Genomic DNA, 22,547 nt, shown 5'->3' on the forward strand with positions numbered 1-22,547 from the left:
ACCTTCCTGCTGTTGACCTTTGTTCACAGCCTCCTGCCCTCCTCACCTTCTCTCCCCATCTGCCCACCTCTGTGTCGTGCCCTCCGTGCTCACACTGCTGGGGTAGCATTCTAGTTTCCCTTTTCCTGTGTCTTCCCCTTCATCCTGTCCTCCTCACGATCGATCGTCCGTCCTTCCTTTATCCCGCCACCCATGCTTCCTTCCTCAAAAACCCCTCCAGTCTTAGCCCCAAACCTCGGTGGTAGGCACAGAAGTTTTTTTTAGCAGTTGAATCCCTTTCCCCAAATGACATCTTGCCCCAAATCCTAACAGAGAGCAAAACAATTGACTAAGCCTGGGTGGCTTAGTCAGTTGAGTGTCTGACTGTTGATTTCGGCTCAGGTCGTGATCTCATGGTTTGTGGGTTTGAGTCCCACCTCAGGCTCTCTGCACTGATGGTGCAGAGCCTGCTTGGGATTCTCTCTCCACCCCTCTCTCTCTCCCCCTCCCTCGCTCACGTTCTCACTCTCTGTCCCCTCCCTCCCCTCAAAATAAATAAATAAACTTTAAAAAAAAGAAACAGTTGAGCAGAACTGTCAAGGTGAGGACCCTTTTGCCCCTGTCCCCATGCACCCCACCCTGCCTCTGGGGTTCTTGGGAAGTCAGAAAGTTCCATGGAACACGGTTGAACCTTTTTTTTTTCTAGCTGGTAAAGCCTAGCCCATCTATGACTGTCTCTACAAAGGTGCGTCTACTCCCCCTAATCTGAACCGGAGCCTGACTCCTGCCTGTGTGACTGTGCGGTAGGTGTGTGACAGATTTGCACTCTCGTTTCCACTGCTGGAGGGTCAGCTCCTGGCTGGCCAGACAGAGCGGCTCACCCACCCCCTGAGCCATCCCAGCAGTGTATTCTGACACAGCCATGGGGCAGTATATGCAGTATATGCGAGGTGCACGGAGGCCGTGGCATCCTCAGAATCCAAAAGCAGGTCTTGTTGGCGAACTGAAAACTTTTTCCACTTGTCAGGGTTGGCTCAGGCACTCAGTTTATACATGCGGAGCCTAGTGCTTTTGTGCCCCAAGTTTCTGCAGTGACTCTGCTTACATTTTTATCCCATTCACTGAAGAGCTCCTTACCCTGGACCCCACATTCCTGTCATCTTTATTTCTACCATGTCTGGAAAGAGCAGGCTCTGCAGGGCTGGGAAGCTGAGAAGGTCCCAGTCAGCTGACCAGCCTCGTCCCCAGGCAGGAGTGCCTCAGGCTGCCCCAGCGTGCTTGTCTGCCTTGTAACCTTGCTAATTAAAGATAAGGATGGGCGGAGGCATCTAAGGAAGTAGCAGCCCCGACTGAATTCCACCAAACCACAGTTTGGCCACCTAGTTCAGTCTGGTAAAGATCTGAACTAGATTTAAATTTGCACTCCCCACCCCCTTGGTGAGGAGGTTGTGCTTTCGCAGGTGACAGGCTCAATAATATGGGCTCCCAGTGCTCCTGAGCCTTTGGACTCAGCCCTAAAGGGGCAGCCATTGGGTCTTACACAAAAGCGATGTTAGCCTTCCTTAAGGACTTTATTTATTGGGATTCCCTCCAGGGGCCAGGGATAACGGTGGAGGGGCAATGACTGGTGGCGAAAGGGTCCATGTGATTGCTGGGTTTAATGTATCCCAGTTCCCACCGTTTCTCACAACTCTGCAGCTACTCCCTGGGTCCCCTCCCTAGATTAGAAGGCTCCCTGTTCCTGCCGCCAGAATGAGTAAATTAAAATGTAAATTGAATCATGTGAAAAAACCTTTTGCTCAAAACCCTCCCTCAGACTAAAAGCCAAGCCCTAGTATGGCCCTCATGACCTGCGTTGCCCTGTGACTCAACTATGCCCCTTCCCCTCACTTCCCCCCACCTTGCTTTGCTCAGTGGTCACGTTCTCACTGAGAAGTCCACGCACATGGACAGCAGCTTACGTAAGATTTCCTCAGCACAGATGAGCAAATCCTAACCCTAAAGTTGCTGACTGAAATGCTCTGTGGTCTTTAACTTCAGGTCATTGTGAAGTCAGTTGAGTAGGTCCTGCCAGCATTTTCTTAACGTGAAATAGAATACAAAAAAATGTCAAAGTAAAGGAACAGATTGTTTTGCAAAACTTTTGTTTCAGGTGTGTGTGTATGTGTGTGTGTGTGTGTGTCTACTAGCTCACAAAAAATGTGTTTCTTGCTGTGGATCTCAGATCATAAAAGTTTGAGAATCATGGCCCTAGTTACTGTGTTTTTGAAAGGTGAGTTGATCAAGTTGGATACCCCAAATTCTCACAGGAAACTCTGTGACATTTCAGTCTGGCTTAAGAGCAGATAAGCACACTGACTTTCTGGGCTGAGCATTTGCTGTTCTTCAAGAAGTCCCAGCCAAAAGTTAAACTAAATATTCTGAGTCTCCTCCACAGGCACCACTTTGCTCTGTGCTGCCATCTAGTGTGGGCTCACAGCCCGGACTTGAGGATTCTAGCGACACTCAGCCCTACACTTAAAAGCCTGTCGTGTATTGCAGCTAGAATGATGCTTTCTCACACATGTACTTTGTTGGGGGGGTGGGGGGGGGGGCGGTGCGTGGGTTGGGGATGGTCTTTAAAGATTCAGGCCAGCCACTCCTAAACATTGTTTGGTTGGGGCTAGGGGAAAAGAGTCCCAAACTCTCGAAAGATAAATTAAGGAGATTTTCTGCTTTGGTTCAGATTTGGGGTGTTCAGTTGTTTAGAGTCATCTGTACATTTGATGCTGGGAGTGATCTTTGGGTCTTCCCATGGATAGGGGGACCAAGGACCTTCTGGGCCCCTTCTTGCCTTTTGAGAGAATATCTGTGCGACTACACCAACCCTGATTGACCAGATTCCATCTGGAGTAAGGAACCCCTGAAGTGGAGTTGTCTGAAATCAATATTCTTGGGTCATCTTTGGGATCACGTGGCCAGCTCATACTCACCTCATCCGTTCTTAACTATGAGCTTGGAACCTTAGTAAAGGCCTGATCTTTTTAAACTTTTTTAAAATTTTATTTAAATCCAAGTTAGTTAACATATAATGTAATAATGGTTTCAGGAGTAGAATTTAGTGACTCATCACTTACATATAACACTCAGTGCTCATCCCAACAAGTGACCTCCTTAATGTCCATCCCCCTTTTAGCCCACCCCGCAACCTACCCTCCAGCAATTTGCCCTCAGTTTGTTCTCTGTATTTAAGAGTCTCTCATGGTTTGCCTCCCTCTCTGTTTTTATCTTATTTTTCCTCCCCTTATCCTATGTTCACCTGTTTTGTTTCTTAAATTCTACATATGAGTGAAATCATATTTGTCTTTCTCTGACTGACTTACTTTGCTTAGCATAATATATTCTAGTTCCATCCATGTTGTTGCAAATGACAAGATTTCATTCTTTTTGATTACCAAGTAGTATTCCATTGTGTGTATATATATCGTATCTATCCATTCATCAATCCATGGACATTTGGGTTCTTTCCATAATTTGGCTATTGTTGATAGTGCTGCTGTAAACATTGGGGTGTACATGCCTCTTTGAACCAGCATTTTTGTATCCTTTGGATAAATACCTAGTAGTACAATTTCTGGGTCATAGGGTAGCTCTGTTTTTAATTAAAAAAATTTTTTTTTAACATTTATTTATTATTGAGAGACAGAGAGAGATAGAGCATGAGTGGGGGTGGGGGGCAGAGAGAGAGGGAGACACAGAATCCGAAGCAGGCTCCAGGCTCTAGGCTCTGAGCTGTCAGCACAGAGCCCTACGCGGGGCTCAAACTCACAAACCGTGAGATCGTGACCTGAGCTGAAGTCAGACACTTAACTGACGGAGCCACCCAGGCGCCCCTGTTTTTAATTTTTTGAGGAACCTCCATACTGTTCTCCAGAGTAGCTGTGCCAGTTTGCATTCCCACCAGCAGTGCAAAAGTGTTCCTCTTTCTCCACATTCTCACCAACATCTGTTGTTTTCTGAGTTTTTAATTTTAAGGTTTGATTTTTATATTCATAAATGAAGGTGCAGAACATAAAAGTGGTGTTTTTCTTTGCTCTTTTAATTAAAAAGTAAAGCAAAGTTGTTGTTGTTGTTGTAGTTTTTCAACATTTTTATTTTTAGAGGATAAAGGCTTACTTTATTGTCATCCAGAATGGGGAATATTGAACCTGGAAATGCTTGGAAGTCTGGGAGGGAATGTGACTGCTGCCTTCAAATTACTGAAAAACTTGGCTTGGAAGGCTCAGACTCACCCTGTAGGACAGGAGGGCAGAGTTAGGACCCATGGGCAGGCGGAGGCAGATACCAACCTGAGACAAGGAGAACTTCCCCACAGCTAGAGAGATTGAGTGGCGGAATAAGCCCACCTGCCAAGGTAGTAGGTTCTCTGTCACTTGAGAGGGTGCCAGCAGAGGTGGTGACAGTTCATCTCGAACGTGATAGGCACTCATCTGGATGCTTGCAGCTATTAAAATGTGTGAGTGGAGGTTCTGTTCTGGGAGGAGGGAAGAAGTGAGTAACAGTAAAATAAGCTAAGTACTAAATATAAATATATATGTTATTTCTGAAGAAATTGCAATGGAAGAGAACAAGTGTCACTTTGTGGGGAACCCGCTCTCAGTGTGTCATGATGGCATAAGGCATATTTATGTAGGATGTATATGCTCTGATAAGACGAATTAATATTTAACCTCTTGTTCTCACTAGGGTCATTGGTTTCCTGGAAGCTATCGTGTGCATAAAATTTGGACAAGATCTCTTCTCTAAGACCCAAATACTCTATGTTGTGCTTTGGCTTCTTTGTGTGGTAAGTTTATTTTTTTTTTAAAAAGAGCACTTTTTTACCCAAAAGTGTTAGTGAAACTCCTCATGGTGTCTCTTTAAAAAAACCAACAACAACAGCAAAAATTCTTGTGCACCTAGTTTTTTTAGAAATTCATAGACTGGACCTTCTGCTTGTAATCACCCAAAATTGGCCACTAGTCTGAAGGTCAAGATTAAATACATGGGACCACCCAGCATCCAAAGCGGGTCACCTTGGTAAGTTCTGGTCAAATGCCCTCAGCAGGTACACCATACATGCATAAATTTCACTTGTGAGAATTCACCTACATGCAGGCCTCCATGAAGGAGCAAGGGTGTTACAGTGTTAGATATTGCTGTACAAGTGTTTATGGACAAAATGATGGACTATGGTTTATAGGTCTTGAGAGATGTTCTTGAAGGTAATCAGACCATGCAGTTTCTGCCCCACAGGCTGACTTAAGGGGCCAAACCCTATGAGCTGACCTTCCTGTCTGAAGGGAAGAGCCCTTGGGAGCCTCTGGCTCCACTGTCCTGGGACTTTTCTGTAATCTTTCTTTCTTTTTTTTTTTTTTTTTAATTAAAAAAAATTTTTTTAACGTTTGTTTATTTTTGAGACAGAGAGAGACAGAGCATGAATGGGGGAAGGTCAGAGAGAGAGGGAGACACAGAATCTGAAACAGGCTCCAGGCTCTGAGCTGTCAGCACAGAACCCGACATGGGGCTCGAACTCATGGACTGCGAGATCATGACCTGAGCTGAAGTCAGACACTTAACCGACTGAGCCACCCAGGAGCCCCATCTTTCTTTATTTTTTTCATGTCTATTTATTTATTTTGAGAGAGAGAGAGAGAACGAGCAGGGGAGGGGCAGAGAGAGAGGGAGACAGAGAATCCCAATTAGGCTCTGCACCGATGTAGGGCTCAGTCATGGCTCAGTTGGTTGGGTGTCTGACTCATGTTTTCAGCTCAGGTCATGATCTCGCGGTTCATGAGATAGAGCCCTGAGTCAGGCTCTGCACTGACAGTGCAGAACCTGCTTGGGCTTCTCTCTCTCTCTCTCTCTCTCTCTCTCTCCCTTTCTCTCTCTAAAATAAATAATCTTAAAAAAAATAAAATTAAGTAAGATCTTAACCTACCTTAAGCATTCTGTGTCTGCCCTTCTTAATTTTTTTTTATTATTTTGGACAGAAGTCTTATGTTAAGCTTAAGATTCTTCACTTTTACTTGGTTGGTCCAGAAAATTAGTTTGGGTTTTTTTGGTAATCACAGAAAATTTCAAACATATGTGGAAGTAGAGTAGATGACCCCTCATGTACCCATCTATCTTCCAGTTTCTTTTTTTTTTTTAATGTTTATTTATTATTGAGAGACAGAGCATGAGCAGGGGAGGGGCAGAGATAGGGGGAGACACAGAATCCAAAGCAGGCTCCAGGCTCTGAGCTGTCAGCACAGAGCCCAACTTGGGGCTTGAACTCACAAACCGCGAGATCATGACCTGAGCCGAAGTCGGACACTAAACTGACTGAGCCACCCAGGCGCCCCTCCATCCTCCAGTTTCAACAATGCTCACCTTGTGCACAGTCTTGTTTCCTTGTATTCCCTACTCTCTATCCCCATGCTGAATTATTTTGGAACAGATCCACCTTTAATATTTCAGGATGTATCTCTAAAAGAAGGTAAGAATGCTTTCTTGTTTAATGCAACCACCATACCGTTATCACATCTGAAAGAGAATAATTTCATAATACTATTAAATATCTAATCAGTGTTCAGACTTTTAATATTTTTTAAAATTATGTAATTTATGAACAGTCTATTTGAATCAACATCCATTTGTTGCAATTGGTTGGCGTGCCCTTTAAGTCTCTCAATGTATAGTTTTCCCTCTGTCTCTGGCTCTCTCTCCTTCATGATTTATTTGTTGAAGGATCCAGCTCTTTGTCCCATAGATTTTCCCACAGTCAGGATTTTACTGATTTTGTAGTGTACTGTAATTTAACAGATTTCTTTGTCCTTTGTATTTTCTGCAAATTAGTAGCTGAATCTAGAGGCTTAATCAGATTCAGGTCTACTTTTTTTTTTGGCAAGACTTCGTGTTTTTAAGGTGTTTTTTATTGCCTTTCACGGCATCTATTTTTAGGGTTACTTGTTAGAAATCTTAACTGCACCAGAGAACCTTGAGCCTGTTCTGTCCCATTTTGTCTTGAACAGCAAAAGGGAATAATGATTTCTTTTGTACCTACAGTCCAGAATTAACGTTCGAGTGGTTTTTTTCCAGCCCAGTGAAACTAGATGTAAGAATTGGTTTGGGGAGTGTGTTTACATGTGCCCGGAGATTTTAACTGTGTGCTCTCCCACTTTTCTCTGGCACATGCACCTCAGGTGTATGAATAGTATTGTGACCGAGTATGGAGGGCAGGCAGAGGTGGGTGTGGCCCTCTCCTGGTTCCGGAGCCATGGGGACCACAGAGAGGCTGAGGCAGGTGGGACTCCTGGGACATGGGCAGCAGCTGTTCTCACAACACCCTCATACAACCCCACCCTAGGGTGTCCGTGGCCAGAAGGGTCTTCTCAAGGCCATGTCCAAGAAGCCCTGTCTGGTCACCTGCCCTGCAGGGGCTCCTTTAGTCTCTCAGTTCTCAAGACTTTTCTCCATTTTACTTATTTGACACTTAGCATACGCTCCCTTATGTTGGTGACTTTTGGTTTGCCTTGGTGCCTGTGTAATTGTCACTTCATTGAGGACACGAATCACTTCTTGTCTCCTTATTGGTCTCTCCTTCCCCTGGCATGGTCCCTGTAAGTCTGTCATTTGTTCACAGAACGTTTACTGAGTGTTCATCAAAACTGCACCTGATGCTGGACCCACGCAGATAGATGATGGTCAAGATAAGATTTATTAATGGTCACTACATGCCAGGCTCTCTTCTAAGCAGTTCTCATGAATTACATGTTTGATTGTTGCTTTGAGGGCAGATACTTTATTAGCCCTCTTTTATAGATGAAATAAAGGCAAAGAGAGGTTCACTAACTGGCTTCAAGGTCACACAGGTAGTAGGTGGCAGAGCCAGGGCCTACATCCAAATAGTCTGACAAGAGTTTGTGTTCCCCCACCCACCCCCCTGCAAAAGGTGTCCCCTTCCAAGGCTGTCCAAGTCCAGACGGGAATTGTCCACGCAATCTCATCATGTTCATGTGTGATAACCATTGTGAAGGGTGTGAACGTAGTGCTAAACGGGCACTAGAGAGCACCAGATGAGCTGGGGAGCTGCTGAGGGCTCCCTGGATGTAACATGTGAGCAGGATTTTGAAGGGTTGCCACGGATGCTCTCCCAGCTGAAAACCTTACAGGCTGCTTCCTCTCCCCTGTCACTCTTGAAATCAGCAGGTCGCCAGGTTCTGTCCATCCCAACCAACTATGGAGCCCATCTCTGTCCCCTCCTCTCCGTTCCCACTGTCTGGACATACGTGTTCCTCCCCATTCTGCCCTTCAGACCCACTCTCTACGCTGCTGCCAGGCTGTCTTCTAGAACTCATATCTGAATCTCTTTCCCTGCTCAGAACCATTCCCTGCCGTCGGGGGTGTAGAGGAGTCAATAATACAACACTTTTCAGTTCAGAATAGTTAAAAGATAGGGTGAAAGAAGGATGTAGAGATCAGAATAGCATCTTTATCACTGAGGATACACATTTTTCAATCTCAGCTTTAGATGCATGGCAACAAGGGGTTTGTGAACAGTGAACCCTCGAATGAGACACTCTCCCACCCCAGGAAGCAGGCCACCCTGTGTTGTGTAAGTGGCCTTGCACCCAAGGAAGACAGGAAATGTCCAGCTTCCTTATCTCAGATTCGTCAGTTGGTTAAGAGAGAACTCGTTGTCCCTGGGGTGGAAAGGAGCAGGGGTATTATACCAGCAAAACTCTGTGTAGAAAGAAACATCAAGAAGGAAGAAGGATCCCTACCACACGTCCTGCCAGCTGAAATATGTTGCTTGTGTGTTTAGGACGGTCATTATCTGGAGCATTCATCATACCCGCCCTCTTGTACTTTCTTCTTGGGCCACCCCAAACTGGACGTAGCCACCTCAACAAATCATCCTTCCAGACTTCTCTTGTCCTCACCCAGGGCATCTTCTTTGCCTGGGCTGAGTGCTTTTCCCTTCTTTTTCTACCTAGTGACTCTTATGCCAAGATCAAACTAAATTCACACCCTCCATGCAGTGCACCCTGATCTGCCAAGCGGCCTGGATAACTCCCCTTGGGGGACCAGTCACACTTGGTACATATTTCATTGAGTTCTAACCTCAGTGTAATGTAACTTGCAGTGTTTACATCTGTCTCCCCAGCATTGTACTTCTTGCTCACAAAGACTAAGTTTTTGTTGTCTTTTTGTCCCCACTGATTCTAGTGCGTTCCCTGATGCATAGGACTCACTCGGCAAATGCATGGAGAATTAAGGAATGAGTTCAAGAGGCAGAGACCAGGAGACAGACGTACAGGCAGGCTGAGAGACAGGCATGTATGAAAACATGCAGCTGTGCCCATGCCCAGCTTCTCAGGAAGACAGCAAGCTGTTTGGGGAACGAGAGTGAGGAGAGTGAGGGGGGGAGGGGACATGGGACATCTGCTCAGGAAAGACCCTATGTGTCTGTAGTTGGAGATCCAGAGACAATAATTCAGTGGGAAGACACCTGTTCGCAGAGGAAGGCTGCATGGGTGGGAGAGTCCCGAGGGAGGAGAGGTGCTGTCTGAGGGGGTTGAGGATCCCAGAAAGAAATAACTGAGGCTTACCCAAGGGTGGTGGCGTGGAAGATGCAGAGAGAGGGCTGGATTTGAGAGCTGTTCAAGAGGGTCAGCTCAACAGGACGCCAACCCCTTGTGATAGTGTGAGTGACTCCACGGTTTCTAGTTTGTGCCACTGGGTGGCAGTGTTGGTGGTAGTAACAGATTGGGGGATATCACAGAGGCCCGTTGAGTGAAAGGAGATGAATTGGGTTAGAGCGCTGGGATTTGAGGGACCCTTAGAACTAATAGCTGAAGGTATCCCGTATCGTGGGAAATGCCAGTCTGTCCAGTAACACTGGAAAGACTTGGTCAGCAATAGAGGTGAAAGAGTTGAGGGCCACTGGTGCACAGGGCATGGTGGGAGCCGCTGGATTCGGGTAGGGGAACACCTCGTGGGCAGGAGAAGCTGGCTGAGGATGGTCAGCCACACTTAAGAGGCCAGGCCTGAGAAACAGACCCAGGAGAGCAGGCCTTTGAAGAAGCAGAATCCCCTAATGAGCATTATCAGTGCCATGGAGGGGGACCTGGCCCAAAAGGAGACCATTGGCCGGGATAATTAGATGTCTCCACTGCCCATATTCATGGCCTTTACTAAACATCAAGATTGGAGTGAGGTGAACATTATTCAGTAGGAGAGTTAGGTTTGACCATGCCTCCCTTACTCCTCAGAGAAACAAAGCCCCTAATTATTTCCCTTGCTTGGTAAGAGAATATCTCCAGGCCTCGAGATTAATGCAGAAGCAGAGATTCCCGCATGCCGGTTAGTTAAGTTTCTCCTCAGCGGTTGTGTGATCAGTCATCGGCAATTTGCATGCTCATTACTCTGACTGGAAGCCAGGGGAGATCTTCCGCCCTCATTGCCACCACACATGACGCTGTCGTGTGCTGCCTTGGCTCTCATCCCACATATTTTTCTTCTTTCTCTTTTTTTTCCTTCTCTTTCTTTAAACAAAATCTGTGCAATTGCTGTTTTAAATCCAGGCCCTGACATTTTAAGTGGATGCGTGCCTAGGTTTTCACAGGTGTGCTTGCGAACCCATAAATTACAAGCTTTTGTCTCCTGGGACAAGTGTGACCTGGGCCTCTAAGTACCCAGGTGAAGTGGTAAATTTGGCAACCACAGCGGCCCCTTTGTGTGGCGATTGTGATGATAAGCACCTGTCGCTCCTGACCTGCCAGTGTTTGCCTGCCTGCAAGCTGCAAAGCCCATTCTGTCCTTGCAGGGACAGGGCTAGAGAAAGCAGAGCTCCGCACTCCTGCCCTCCAGTGGGCAGAATCCGCAATGACGGGCAGCCCTGCTCTCACCGCCCCTTCATCCTGTGGAGTAGCAGCTGCCTGCCAGCCTCCCCACCTCCATTGCACCGCGATGACTGGTCGCAATGACTGGTCTGGGGACATGGGACCTGCCTCCCACACTCCACTCCCTCAAACCTAGGACAGTCTGTTTTGCCCTTCGTAAAGGAGCAAACACATACATAAGCTTACACACTGCAAATGCTCTAGTCTTCCCCACTCTTTCCATGCCATGAAGATGGTACATTTAATGGTGGTGTATGTTAGAAATCTGAGCAAGTACTACAATATGTTAAAGGGTAGAAGTTACTTTCACTTTATAATCTTAATGTATTCATTCATTGCCTAATTAAGAAAAAAATTTTTTAAGTGTTTATTTCCTTTTGAGAGAGAGAGCACAAGCAGGGGAGGGGCAGAGAGCGAGGGAAGCACAGAATCCGAAGCAGGCTCCAGGCTCTGAGCTGTCGGCACAGAGTTTGATGTGGGGCTCGGACCCATGAACTGTGAGATCATGACCTGAGCCAAAGTCAGACACTCAACCGACTGAGCCACCCAGGCGCTCTGCTGCCTAATTTTTTTTTTCAATATATGAAATCTATTGTCAAATTGGTTTCCATACAACACCCAGTGCTCATCCCAAAAGGTGCCCTCCTCAATACCCATCACCCACCCTCCCCCTCCCTCCCACCCCCCCCTCCCTCCCACCCCCCATCAACCCTCAGTTTGGTCTCAGTTTTTAAGAGCCTCTTATGCTTTACCGCTGCCTAATTTTTTGATGGGGGAGGATATGAGCTTCCTTTTCTTTAAATCCCTCATCTGCATATGTATGTCCACTTGCATATGGATTTAAAATAAAATGAAGCAGTGGGCCTTATATTTCATGTTCTGTCTCCACCATGCCGGCATTCCCACTTCACTGACCTAGAAGGAGAAGGCCCGCCAGAGCACTCATACTCCTGTCTTTCTGCACTTAAGATGACACTGCACACCCAACAGACGCTTAACAAATGTTGACTGACAGGAACGGGGCCAGAGCTAGACTGCACGCTGCAGTGATGAGAGTTCACAGCCCTGCCTTGCCTGCAGTCTTGGCTCCACCCTTGCATCTGGGGGCTGTGCACAGGGATGCTGCTGGTCCTGGCTATTCCCGGCATGCTTTTCTTTCTCCGGAGGTGGGTGAGTGGATGGATGGATGGATGGATGGATGGAAAGAGATATAAAGATGTGTAGACATAAAACCAGTATTTGTTTATCTCTACAGCCATCCCTAAAACTTGGATCCAGGAAAATCAAGAGACCTGTGTTCAGGCTCCAGTTTTGCCACATACTAAATGTGTGCCTTTGAATAGACACCTCTCCAAACAATCATTCCCCTTCTGTGAAATGAGAGGAGTTGAAATGAATGATATCTTTTGGATCTGGAATTAGTTTTGGGGTACCTGAGTGGCTCAGTCAGTTAAGTATCTGACTCTTGATTTTGGCTCAGGTCATGATCTCATGGTTGTGGATTGAGCCCCACATCAGGTTCTGTGCTGAGCATGGAACCTGCTTGGGATATTCTGTCTCTCTCTCTCTCTCTCTCTCTCTCTCTCTGTCTCTCTCTCTCTCTCTCAAAATTAATACAAACTTTTAAAAATTAAAAAGTTAAGATTCTCGGAGAGAATTAAAATTATTCCAGAAGAGAAGGTTCTACCATGATTTCACGACTGTTCACATAGTTGGTTCAAGGTGACAGCCTCAACAGGAAATGCAGGAGAAGAACCAGAGACCAGATAGGGAGAGTGCTTTGGTGTCAGTGAGTTCCTAAGGCAAGGAATTCTAAAGACAGGAGGGACAGACAGTCGTTTTGTTTTGGTGATTCATTTATGGTTGGGAAAGTCAGGCCTGGCCGGAGGGCCTGGCGGAGGTTCATCTGTCCTTAACAATGCTGAGGCACACCCTCCCTCTCTCGTTTAGTGCTCTGGCAAGGCACCCAGAAACTTCTCCCGGATTTTCAGTGTTTTGGCACACGTTAAAACTTCGGACTCTTGTAGATGCTATTCTTTGCTTAAATTGGAGTATAATTTAGGGTGTGGTGCAAGGTGGGTGGGGAGTCTCGGGGAAGTAGAGGTTATCCCTGCCTCTGGGTACCCACAGGCCATGCCCCTCTCATTTCACTCAGGGGTTTACAGAGCGGTTTTGTTTTCTCTGACTTCCTATGTACTTACAGAAGAAAAACAAAAGCAACCAGAACTGGGGTTGGGGTGGGGCCACAGAGACAAAACAGCAGTGAGAGAGCAGTGCAGAGCCACCCACTCAGACACAGTGGGCCTCGGTCCTAAATGCCCTCCAGCGCCACTGTGCTCCCAGACTGAATGAAGCTCCTTTTTCATTCAGAACTCGTCTTCCCCACAGAAGCTCACAAACTGAGAGTCCTTGTAACTTTCCAGTGATGGGGGCAGAGGATGGGCCGTGAGAACCAGAAATAAAGCATATACAATCCTATGTATCCTCTCTAGGAAGACCTGCAAAACTGTGCAGAAAATACATCCCACCTTATCCTACATCTAAAAATGATCTTGCGTTCTGATTATTAGCGTCGTAAGTAGTAACTACGGTCTGGTCATCACTCTTGTCAAAAGCTGTGGGGGGACGCTCTCCCCAGCCCTACTAGCTCTGCCATTTTGTAACCAGTGTCCTCAGAGAGACAGTAGAACCACATCAAGCCGTCCTCTGTGCATTACTGTTGAGACCCTGAAAGTCTGGGAAATGGGATTTCTTTTTTTTTTTTTTTTTGGTGCAACATTGTTTTATGAAATATGCTTGGTTTTCTCTGCCAGGCCTTCACCACCTTCCTGTGTCTGTACGGCATGGTTTGGTACGCAGAGCACTATGGTCACCGAGAAAAGGTATGGAAGGAAGGGCAGAGATGGTCTCTCTAAAATAATCACATCCTGCTTGGAGCTTTAGCAGGGAAGCACATTCCTGTGAGAATGTGGTGTAGCCAACTGTGTGAGCACGCAGGTTCAGTCCTGCTGCTGTAGAAACGTAACCGGTTCAGGACCCGTTCCCTATCGGTTGCTGTCCTTGCTTGTGAGCGCCCTGTTCAGTAGGTCAGTGTTTTTATCCTCCCTTTTATAAAGGGGCTTAAAACCTAATTATGCGTCTGCTTAAAAATAATATTGCGGGGAGAGCCCCGGACTGGGTTTTGAAAGGCTGGGTTTTATTCCCGGCTCTTGTACTTTGCGTAGGCCTCTTTGTGACCCAGCCTGGGGCTCTCCCCCATTGTAAATGGCCCGCCCTGCCCACCGTGTAGTGGACACAAGGATTAAAGCAGAAAATGGATGTGAGTGAGCTTAAAATGCTACAGCAGTCTTGCAAAGTATAATATCTTTTTAAGTAAAATAATAGCTTTCATACTCGATTCATACTTAATTCGTATTAAGTCTGAGGAACTAAAGGTTCTTTCTAGACAATTGATTCTGTACCACCTGGAAGACAGTCATGGCTTTATAGCCAAGGAACCTACGAATGGGGAGGTTCTGTCACTTGCCGGTGGTATAGGGGCGGAGTGACCTCCCTCGCTTGTCCTGCAGCCCCAGGGAGTCCTTGAAACTCCATCACTAAGTCTGCTTCTCTCTCTAGACGTACTCCGAGTGTGAAGATGGCACCTACAGTCCAGATATCTCCTGGTCTCATGGGAAAGGTACAAAAGGTATTTCTTCCTCACTGCTTAAAACTTGACTGGGTTCTTGGGCGCCTGGGTGGCTCAGTCAGTTGAGTGTCTGACTTCGGCTCAGGTCATATACTTGCGGTTCATGGATTCGAGCCCCACATCGGGCTCTGTGCTGACAGCTCAGAGCCTGGAGCCTGCTTTAGTCTCTCTGCTCCTCCCCCGCTCTCTCTTTTCTCTCTCTCTCTCTCTCTCTCACTCACTCAAAAACAAACAAACACTAAACAAACAACTTTCCTGGGTTTTCTTCCTCCCAAGGCCCAGTGAGCAGATTTGGAATCAAGATGTATCCTCGGAATGGTGATAAGTGTATGCCCTGAAGGGTCTCATGTCTACTTATCCCATGTCGTCTGTTACTTATTAATGAAAACTGCAAAGTGCTGTCAGGATCTGCCCAAGAAACTTGCTTCTAAAGAAGAGGCACCATGTGGTTCTGCCTCTTCTGACACAGGAAAACATAACGAGGCGAGGCCCGTACCGTCCCAAGCACCCTATTGGGAATGTTCTTCCTCTTGGCTTTCATCCTGAGTGAAAAGGGTTAGGAAGAATTGTGCACTGGGAGGAGGAGCTTTCAGAAGAGGTGGGTTGATTTCATCATATTTATTCAGGAGGCAGGCCGGAATAAAATTCTGGTAGTATAGCCGGGGATCTCCCGTTGGCCTCTCCAAGGAGCCTTTTGGAAAGATTTGGGGCTACCTGGGTATTTTAAAGAATTAAGGCTTGTGGAATGATACCAAGGAGGCTCCACTGGCCAGTAATCTCTGGGCAATGCTCGTGAGCCCATTGGAAGGCTGCCTGAGGGGAGAGAGTTATGAACACTGGAGATGGTGAAATTTAGCTCACAGAATTGCCCGGAGAAACCGTGGGCCCAGGGAGAGGAAAGCACTACTGTTGCGGTTGCTTTCCTGAGTTCTTTTGGGGTCGAGCTTTTTCGAGCTCTTTCTGGGGAAAATGCCAGCATGCTCTCTGCTGAGTTGCCAGTCACCCTTTTTGAGACTCCTGAATCAAGGAGTCGATAGGCGCCCTATGTTGGAACACTGCTAGAAGTGGACGGAGGGGTTCCCTGGGGTTCCGCCCTTCAGAACCATCCCCTCACAGATCCGTTCTTGGCACTTGCAGGCCCTTCTCCATTGAAAAGACTGCACGAAGCAAGCAGTGGTAGAGATATAAATGAAAAGTAGACAAAGAGTAAACTAAAAAAGAGAATCTTCAGAGCAGTAAAAGAATCTCTTGGACAAAGCCAAATGGCCTTTGCAATGAAGACCAAATTCTGAGAAGTTTTTTCTCTGTTTGTTTGTTTGTTTGTTTGTTTTTTTAATGGCCGTCTTGGGTGGAGATTTCCTCTGGGGCTGGATCTGAGCCCTGGAGCAGAGAACTCTCTGGCTTGACTGCTGGGCCAGAGGTTGGCCACACGCTTAGTCTTTGGGCACAGCCAGTCCAATGCCAGGAAGTTTTGCTCACCTCCCAGGCCTTCCTTACACACGGTTACCCGGAAGGCCCACCCTCTCCCTGCTCCCCCACTTCTACCCTCCACCTTGCCTGATGCCTGCTGGTGGCTCAGCGTCCGGTTGACACAGAAGTTTTTCTCTGAGGTCGCAAACAAATAATGGTGTGACAAATACTGCCAACTGTGAGAGTCTTGATGGTGTGTGCCATCTTCTGTGGGAGGCTCCAGAGCCGTCATGAGCAGAAGCGGCCTAGGTTTTAAAGGTGTTCTCTGGATCAAATAAGAGAGGTCGTAATGTGTTTACTTTCATAAAGTCAGGAATTCTTTCTCATTTAGGGTTGTAGAAACTCCGGTGTATAACAGGTCAAGGGGTGGAAACCTAAGGGATGCATCCTTTGGTTGTGAGGGTAGACCCGACACCCATGTGGTTTAATTGTTCCTCCTTGTTCTTTGGTTTCATTTTTACGCTCACTTCTAGACCCCATTCCCATGAGCATAATCCGCCTTACACAGTGAGAGTGTAAACACTCTTCGGGATGCCCTTGCTCCCCACGCCCCCAGCTCTGTGGGGCCATCCCCTTGCATACTCAGGCTCGGCTGCTGCACTAGCTCCGGGCTGGGGTTTCAGGGCCTTGCCTTCGTGTATCCATGAGGCCACTAGGTGGAGCACATGTATCAGAAGAGGGCGGCCTGAACGGGACGAGCTGCCCATCTGAGGAGCGAGCCCGCAAACGCCACGCTCAGGGTGACAGCGTGTTCTCATTCCTTTCGCCAGGTTCTGAAGACAGCCCACCCAAGCACCCGGGCAACAACGAAAGCCACTCTTCCAGAAGAAGGAATCGACATTCCAAGTCAAAAGTCACCAACGGAGTTGGAAAGAAATGAAGGAGCCCGGTTAATCGCAGACGTCCCAGAGAGTGCCTAGAACCGAGAGGGAGACAGAAAGGCTTGGACCTCCCTGTCGGGAGGGCAAACATGCGGTGCCATTGGGACGAGGAGAGGGGACTTGGGGGTCATTATTTGAGAGCGCGTGAGTCTTGTTTCCCACAGACCCAGCCACGCGAGGCAGGTCAGTGCCTGGGATCCTTCGCCAGTTCGGGGTCTCCTCCAACTTCAGCACTTGGCGTGCGGTCACTGGTAGCCGTACGGAGCATCTGCAGGAAGGGCGGCCTCTCACTCACAGCTGCCCGGAGCAGCACCGCTTGTGTGTACTGTGGTTGCAGTTAGTTGAAACACCTTCATTCAGACAGGGCATTAACGGTACGTTAACACTGGTGACCAGTTTTTATTTTTATAAATCTGCCTTTCCCATTTGACTGATTGGTTTAAGTTCAGGCCACTCTTCTGTCTTTTATTGTTGGTATCTTATTTGTTGTTAAGTTAGGATGCTTAAAAGCCTTCAGAAGCCACTGCTGAAATTGAGTTGGGGGAAAGCTCTTCTCTCTCCTAAAGAAGAAAATGGGGAGAGCATTTGTGTTACTGTCTGGCAAACTCATCCCCCTTTTAGGACCTGAAACCACACAGTGGTGTAAACCAGTCTGAGGAAAGACTGGCTACCTACATAGGATCCTGGGCTTCAGATCAGAACCTTTTTTGTTTGTTCTGAATGTCATTTGTCCAGAGTTATCCACAGTGCACAGAAGTGAGCCTGCTTGAGAGGCGGTGCACATCGCAGCTTCTCTCCCAGCCAGGTGCCTTTTACATTTTATTTGTTTTCCTTCCATGGTGTATTGCTGACCTTGTCTTTTAGTCCCATGTGAGGTGCTGGTGAGTATTACCTTTCATCTGTGTGCCATGTTCTAGAACATTTACCCTGGTAGTTCACCACTTCTGATGGATCCCTGTTTTAAATAAAATAATACACGTTAAAGCCCATCAAAGATTAGTCTCTAAAAATGCTCGTTTCTTTGCATCCTATTGGTATTTTTCACCACTTGTAAGCAATTGCTGTGTTTTTCAAGTGACTTTAAGGATAATATGAATGTGTATGTGTGTTTTTATATAGTGAGAAGAAAAAAGAAGAAAAATATGTATTGTAGAGGATTTACAGATACATGTTACATTTCCTAAGCTCCCAAAGTAATCAATGGGAAATGAACAAGATAGTCATTGTGTTTTCACATGGCAATGGTTACATCAACCAAGTTGGATTTTTCTCTCTACCAAGTGATCGGCGCTCAGCCGATTGGCTTATAGATCTAAACTTGCCCAGGGAAATCGTTCTGTTCCTCATTTACAGAGCAGAGTTTTTCATGTCTTCTCCCCCTTTAAGGAAATCTTTCACCACAGAAGTGTCATGTTTTTCTTTTTCTGCAAAGGAATTCTGGGGTGAAGGGGTTAAATGAATCATGCAAAGCCAGGGTCACATCCTGTGCTCTGGGCCTCTGGTGATCACTTGGTCGAGAGCCTCACACAGACTTGCCGTGGCAGCCAGGCATCTTGCCAGTGGAGGACTGCCTGTATTCGTTCAGCTGGCACGGTGGCCGGGGTGGGGAGCTGGCTGTGAGGGGCCGCGGCTGTGCGCCTTCACGTGCGGTCCAAACTGCAGCCCCGTCCTTCCCAGCAAGGACTGAGAGAGCCGAGGTCCCCTTTCATAAACCCACTCACACTTCCGTAGCCCATCTAAGGGCCTTTTTAAAACATCGGTACACCATAAACTCTCTTTGCAAGTAGGCAGGTTCATCTTGTTTCCTCATGCATTCTGCTTTCCTGAGCACTGAGCTCCTGAGTACACCATAATATCATATACATGGTCCGCCTCAACTCTCCTTCCTGTACCTGGCCCACGTCACCGAGCGTTTCCAAGTTTGTTATCTGGGAGAGCCTGGTCTGGCACTTGAACGCTCCTTTAACTCCTCGTCGGGTCAGACTGATGCAACATGTTTCCTTTCTCCGAGGCCGGCACAGAGGGAGGTACCTGTTTAGCACCCGGTGGCTGACTTTCCTGTGGGATATTTGAAAAGCAAAGTGCACACGAGACCATTTTTCCTCCACGGCTTTGTGTGAAATCCCAACAAAGCCCTCCGATGCTGTCTGTGCCTGTTCTTTGAGTTTACACTTTCTCTTTTCCCTTTCAGTAAAAGTTCTGGGCACAGTAGGTACAAAACCAATGCTTTCTGTGACCGGCCAGAACCTCGGCTGCCATTGCTCCTGGACACCATACTGCTGGGTTTGGCCTACTTTTTCACTCGTTTCTATGGAAATGGACCTCACGTTGATGGAAATAGATCAGAGGCATCATTTAATATCAGAAATGATTCTCTTGCAAATCATCTCACGTTGACGATTTGCAAACTGCCCTCTTAAAAGCCACCATTGTTTTTGGACATAATGCTCAAAGAATGTCTTATGTGTTTTTCTCCATAAGTAGCATTGTACTGAGTATTAGCTACTTTTCCCTTTTTGTCATTCTTGGGCTTTCCATGGCCCTTCCCCACTTTTCTTGTGTCTGTTTTAACCATTTGTAAAAGACTTGACCAAACTGCTCCCACAGCAATGCTAGGACATTTCATTGACCCGTTAAGCATTTTGATGATAAAAGACATCCCATAAATGCCAGCCTTATTTTCACTAGAACTTCTATAGTGAACTTGTGTATAAAGTACTCACCCAGGAGAAATAAAATAAAATTCTTTACCAAACACATCAGGTTCAGCCCTGTTGGTCTTCCCCATGAAGCTGCATCTCTAAGTGGCATCTCTTTTTGTCAGAGCTCTCTTTGGATACTGGATTGTTTCATTCGTCTATAAGCGTGCACTTGGTCAGGCCCTTATGGGGGGGGGGAGGCTAAATGCAGGGTGGAACAGAACTACCTGTTACCCATTGAAAACCAGACTGAAGTGAGCACTTTAAACACAGGGGATTTGACTTACATGCTCTGAATTATGCTCAGCGACTCCTGCAGAATTCCTGGGCCCGCCACAGTGTTCACCAGGTTACTTGTTGTTAGAGAAACTAGAAATCCCACAGTCAAGCTGTTGTGATCCTCAATATATTCCCACTTACAGGATTGAATTCAAGACGTAAGGAGAGCCAAGACTTCTGTCCATCAGTGTTTCATCATAGAGGCATCTCTCCTTCATACATGTGTGTGCTTTTGCAAGGGTTATATTTTGAGATTTGGTTCTTTGCAAGGGTCAGCATTAGTACCGGCTAAGACCGATGGGCTGTAGAGTCTCACTGCTAGCCCATAATTCGATTTTTACATTTCCCTTGATCACATTTTATTCTAAACCTGATGCATAGACTATCATAAGCGAAAGTCACAAAAATTTTTAATTGGAACTTTTTTTTATCTTTGATGCAATAAATACTTAACGGCTTTTTTTTTTTTAACTTTTGCTATCTTCTATGAATTTAGAGGAATTATTTTATTAATGTCTACCAAAGAATGGGAAAAATAGTTGCACGTTGATTTTTTTGTTTTTTAGTTTGTTGGAATGCCGAATTGTAAAAATCTTCCTTGTCTCCTATGTTTACTAAAGAGTACCTTTAATCCATTTCAGAAATTCATCTGTGACTTTGTCTATCTTGACATTCCCTTTCTTGCAGCTTTTTTGGGTAGATTTTGAAGCTGTCTGCCCTATAAGAAAATATTTGTTGTTATAGTCTCACACTGGTAAGGATTTGTAACAGGTCCAAGTAGCTCCAAGGTCTCCCATGGCGAAGCTCGGTTTTTACTATACATCATGATACTCTGACTGAAGACAGCACACATGGCTGGCCAGAGGGGTGGGTGACAGGCAAGCTTCCTGCCTGCAGTGCTGGCAAAAGGGACTCCTGGTCCCCAGCCTTCCTGTCCTGTTGGAGCAAGGAGAAGCGTATTGGCAAATCCATTATAAACCCAGTGAGGACAAGAACATCATTCAGAAAAGAGAATTTGTCCAAGAGGTTTGCTTTCACAGCTGATGCAGCCAGCCACCAGCCTCCTTAGCCATTCTGGGCTCACACTTGAACCTCTTGTGCCTCGAGTATTAATTATATTTTCTTTGTTATTGGAAGGCTCTGGAAACATGCTCCGAGGGCCTGCAAGTTGTGGGTGCCGATAATGTCCCACAATGTCTTGAAGGTTTTCTTCCATCTGCCTGGCCTCCTGCCCCCCACTGCCCACACAGTCTCCCCAGGGCCTCAGATACTGGTGTTTCTACACAGGCTGTGTTCCCGTTCTGGATGCTCAGAAAAGGTAACTAACTGTGGTTTTACAAACCACAGGAAATAAGAACTGGTTGCTTTTAAAAGAAAAGTAGAAAAATCTGAGACTAAAGAACCAAAATCCTGCATTTTCATGTCTGAAGTATACATACAATAGCCTTAATTATGGTGTCAAATTGCAGGCAGGGTTTATGTAATAATCCATACTGGAAAATCTTGACTGTAAACCTTAACTATTCCCTCTTGCCTGACAAAGTGCTGCTTTGGCTCGTTCTCATCAGTCTGACTGCAGACGTCATGGACTGATTAGGTATTTTACGGGTGCAACCCAGAAAAGACTTAAGAAAGATCTCCAGCTTTCAAAATGTTTAGAATCCAATGCCTTCTCTTGGAGTGGACAAAATCCAGACCAGGAGCGGGGGCATGTGTTTAATGGGCCACTGCTAACCTATCTTCCAGACAGGCTTTCAGAGGACTTAGAACCTTGGAAAGACCTCTGGGTGGGGCTCTGGGGACACCCTTGCTCCCATGAATCTTCCCAGGGTGACAGTAACACTCAGCTGGTTTTGCTAGTGAGCCAAGAACCAGGATGGCATTTTCAGTTCCAGGGGAAAAGGGTGTCCCTGAAACCACCCTTCCCCTGCTCCATGGGTCCAGCACTGTGTGTGTGTGTGTGTGTGTGTGTGTGCTTTTTGAATCCTGTGAGTTTGGTGGTGTGATCCCCATTTTCTGGGGTCATGAAGCTTAGGGAGGAGAAGTCCTTGACCCAAGAGCACATAGCCATTAGAGGCTGTCGTATCAACCAGAGCCTAATGCTCTTTCTTCCACTTGAGGCTCCTTGACTTGATTCTTGTACACAGATCTTATGCCTCATTGCCAAACTAGAACCTTCATGTACCCGCCCCCACCTTGCTTCCAGCCAGCATCAGTGGCCGACACGTGGACAGTGAGAAGCCTGTTCCGATAGAGGCGCCCAGGCCTTTGTCTCCCCTCCTCCCCCTGGAAGGAGGCTTGGTGTGAGTCAGCTCTCAGGTGCTCACTTTGTGAGGGAAGGCCAAGCCTCCAAGCCTCTCCCCAGACATTGGCTCCCCATGTGATTTTGGCTGGTCGTGTGCTGGATGGAACAATAACTAGTGTTTATGAGTGCATGGACTGTGGCCTCATCAGTCCTGTTTCTGTGGCTTCAAATGAGTCAAGCTGTCATTCCTTGAAGCAGGTCCCGTCTCCATTTGGGTACTTTTCCTGATGTTTTGACGCATTCTGCAAACTGTCAGAAGGCAGTTCCTCAGCCGACGGCAGCTCCCTCTACCTTCAGGAATCTGATTTATGATCTGGTGAGGCCATAAACCTCTGCTCT

General features: G+C 46.7%; 1 protein-coding gene across 3 annotated transcripts in view; it reads left to right on the forward strand.

Annotated features, from left to right (window-relative positions):
* Window positions 1-17,919, forward strand: part of PTDSS1 (phosphatidylserine synthase 1) — a 64,306-nt gene extending 46,387 nt beyond the window's left edge. Inside the window, exons 10-13 of one of the 3 annotated variants that reach the window (XM_042972704.1) lie at window positions 4,705-4,804; window positions 13,700-13,768; window positions 14,505-14,565; window positions 16,815-17,919. In XM_042972704.1, coding sequence (XP_042828638.1) covers window positions 4,705-4,804; window positions 13,700-13,768; window positions 14,505-14,565; window positions 16,815-16,924 — 340 coding nt within the window. In that variant the 3' untranslated portion in view covers window positions 16,925-17,919. Of the gene's footprint in view, window positions 1-4,704; window positions 4,805-9,210; window positions 9,314-13,699; window positions 13,769-14,504; window positions 14,575-16,814 lie in introns of those variants that run through there. The other 2 variants (XM_007073289.3, XM_042972705.1) reach the window with 2 other exon arrangements.
* The last annotated feature ends 4,628 nt before the right edge of the window (window positions 17,920-22,547 follow it).

This window comes from Panthera tigris, chromosome F2 (genome assembly GCF_018350195.1).
Source record: "Panthera tigris isolate Pti1 chromosome F2, P.tigris_Pti1_mat1.1, whole genome shotgun sequence".
NCBI lineage: Eukaryota > Metazoa > Chordata > Mammalia > Carnivora > Felidae > Panthera > Panthera tigris.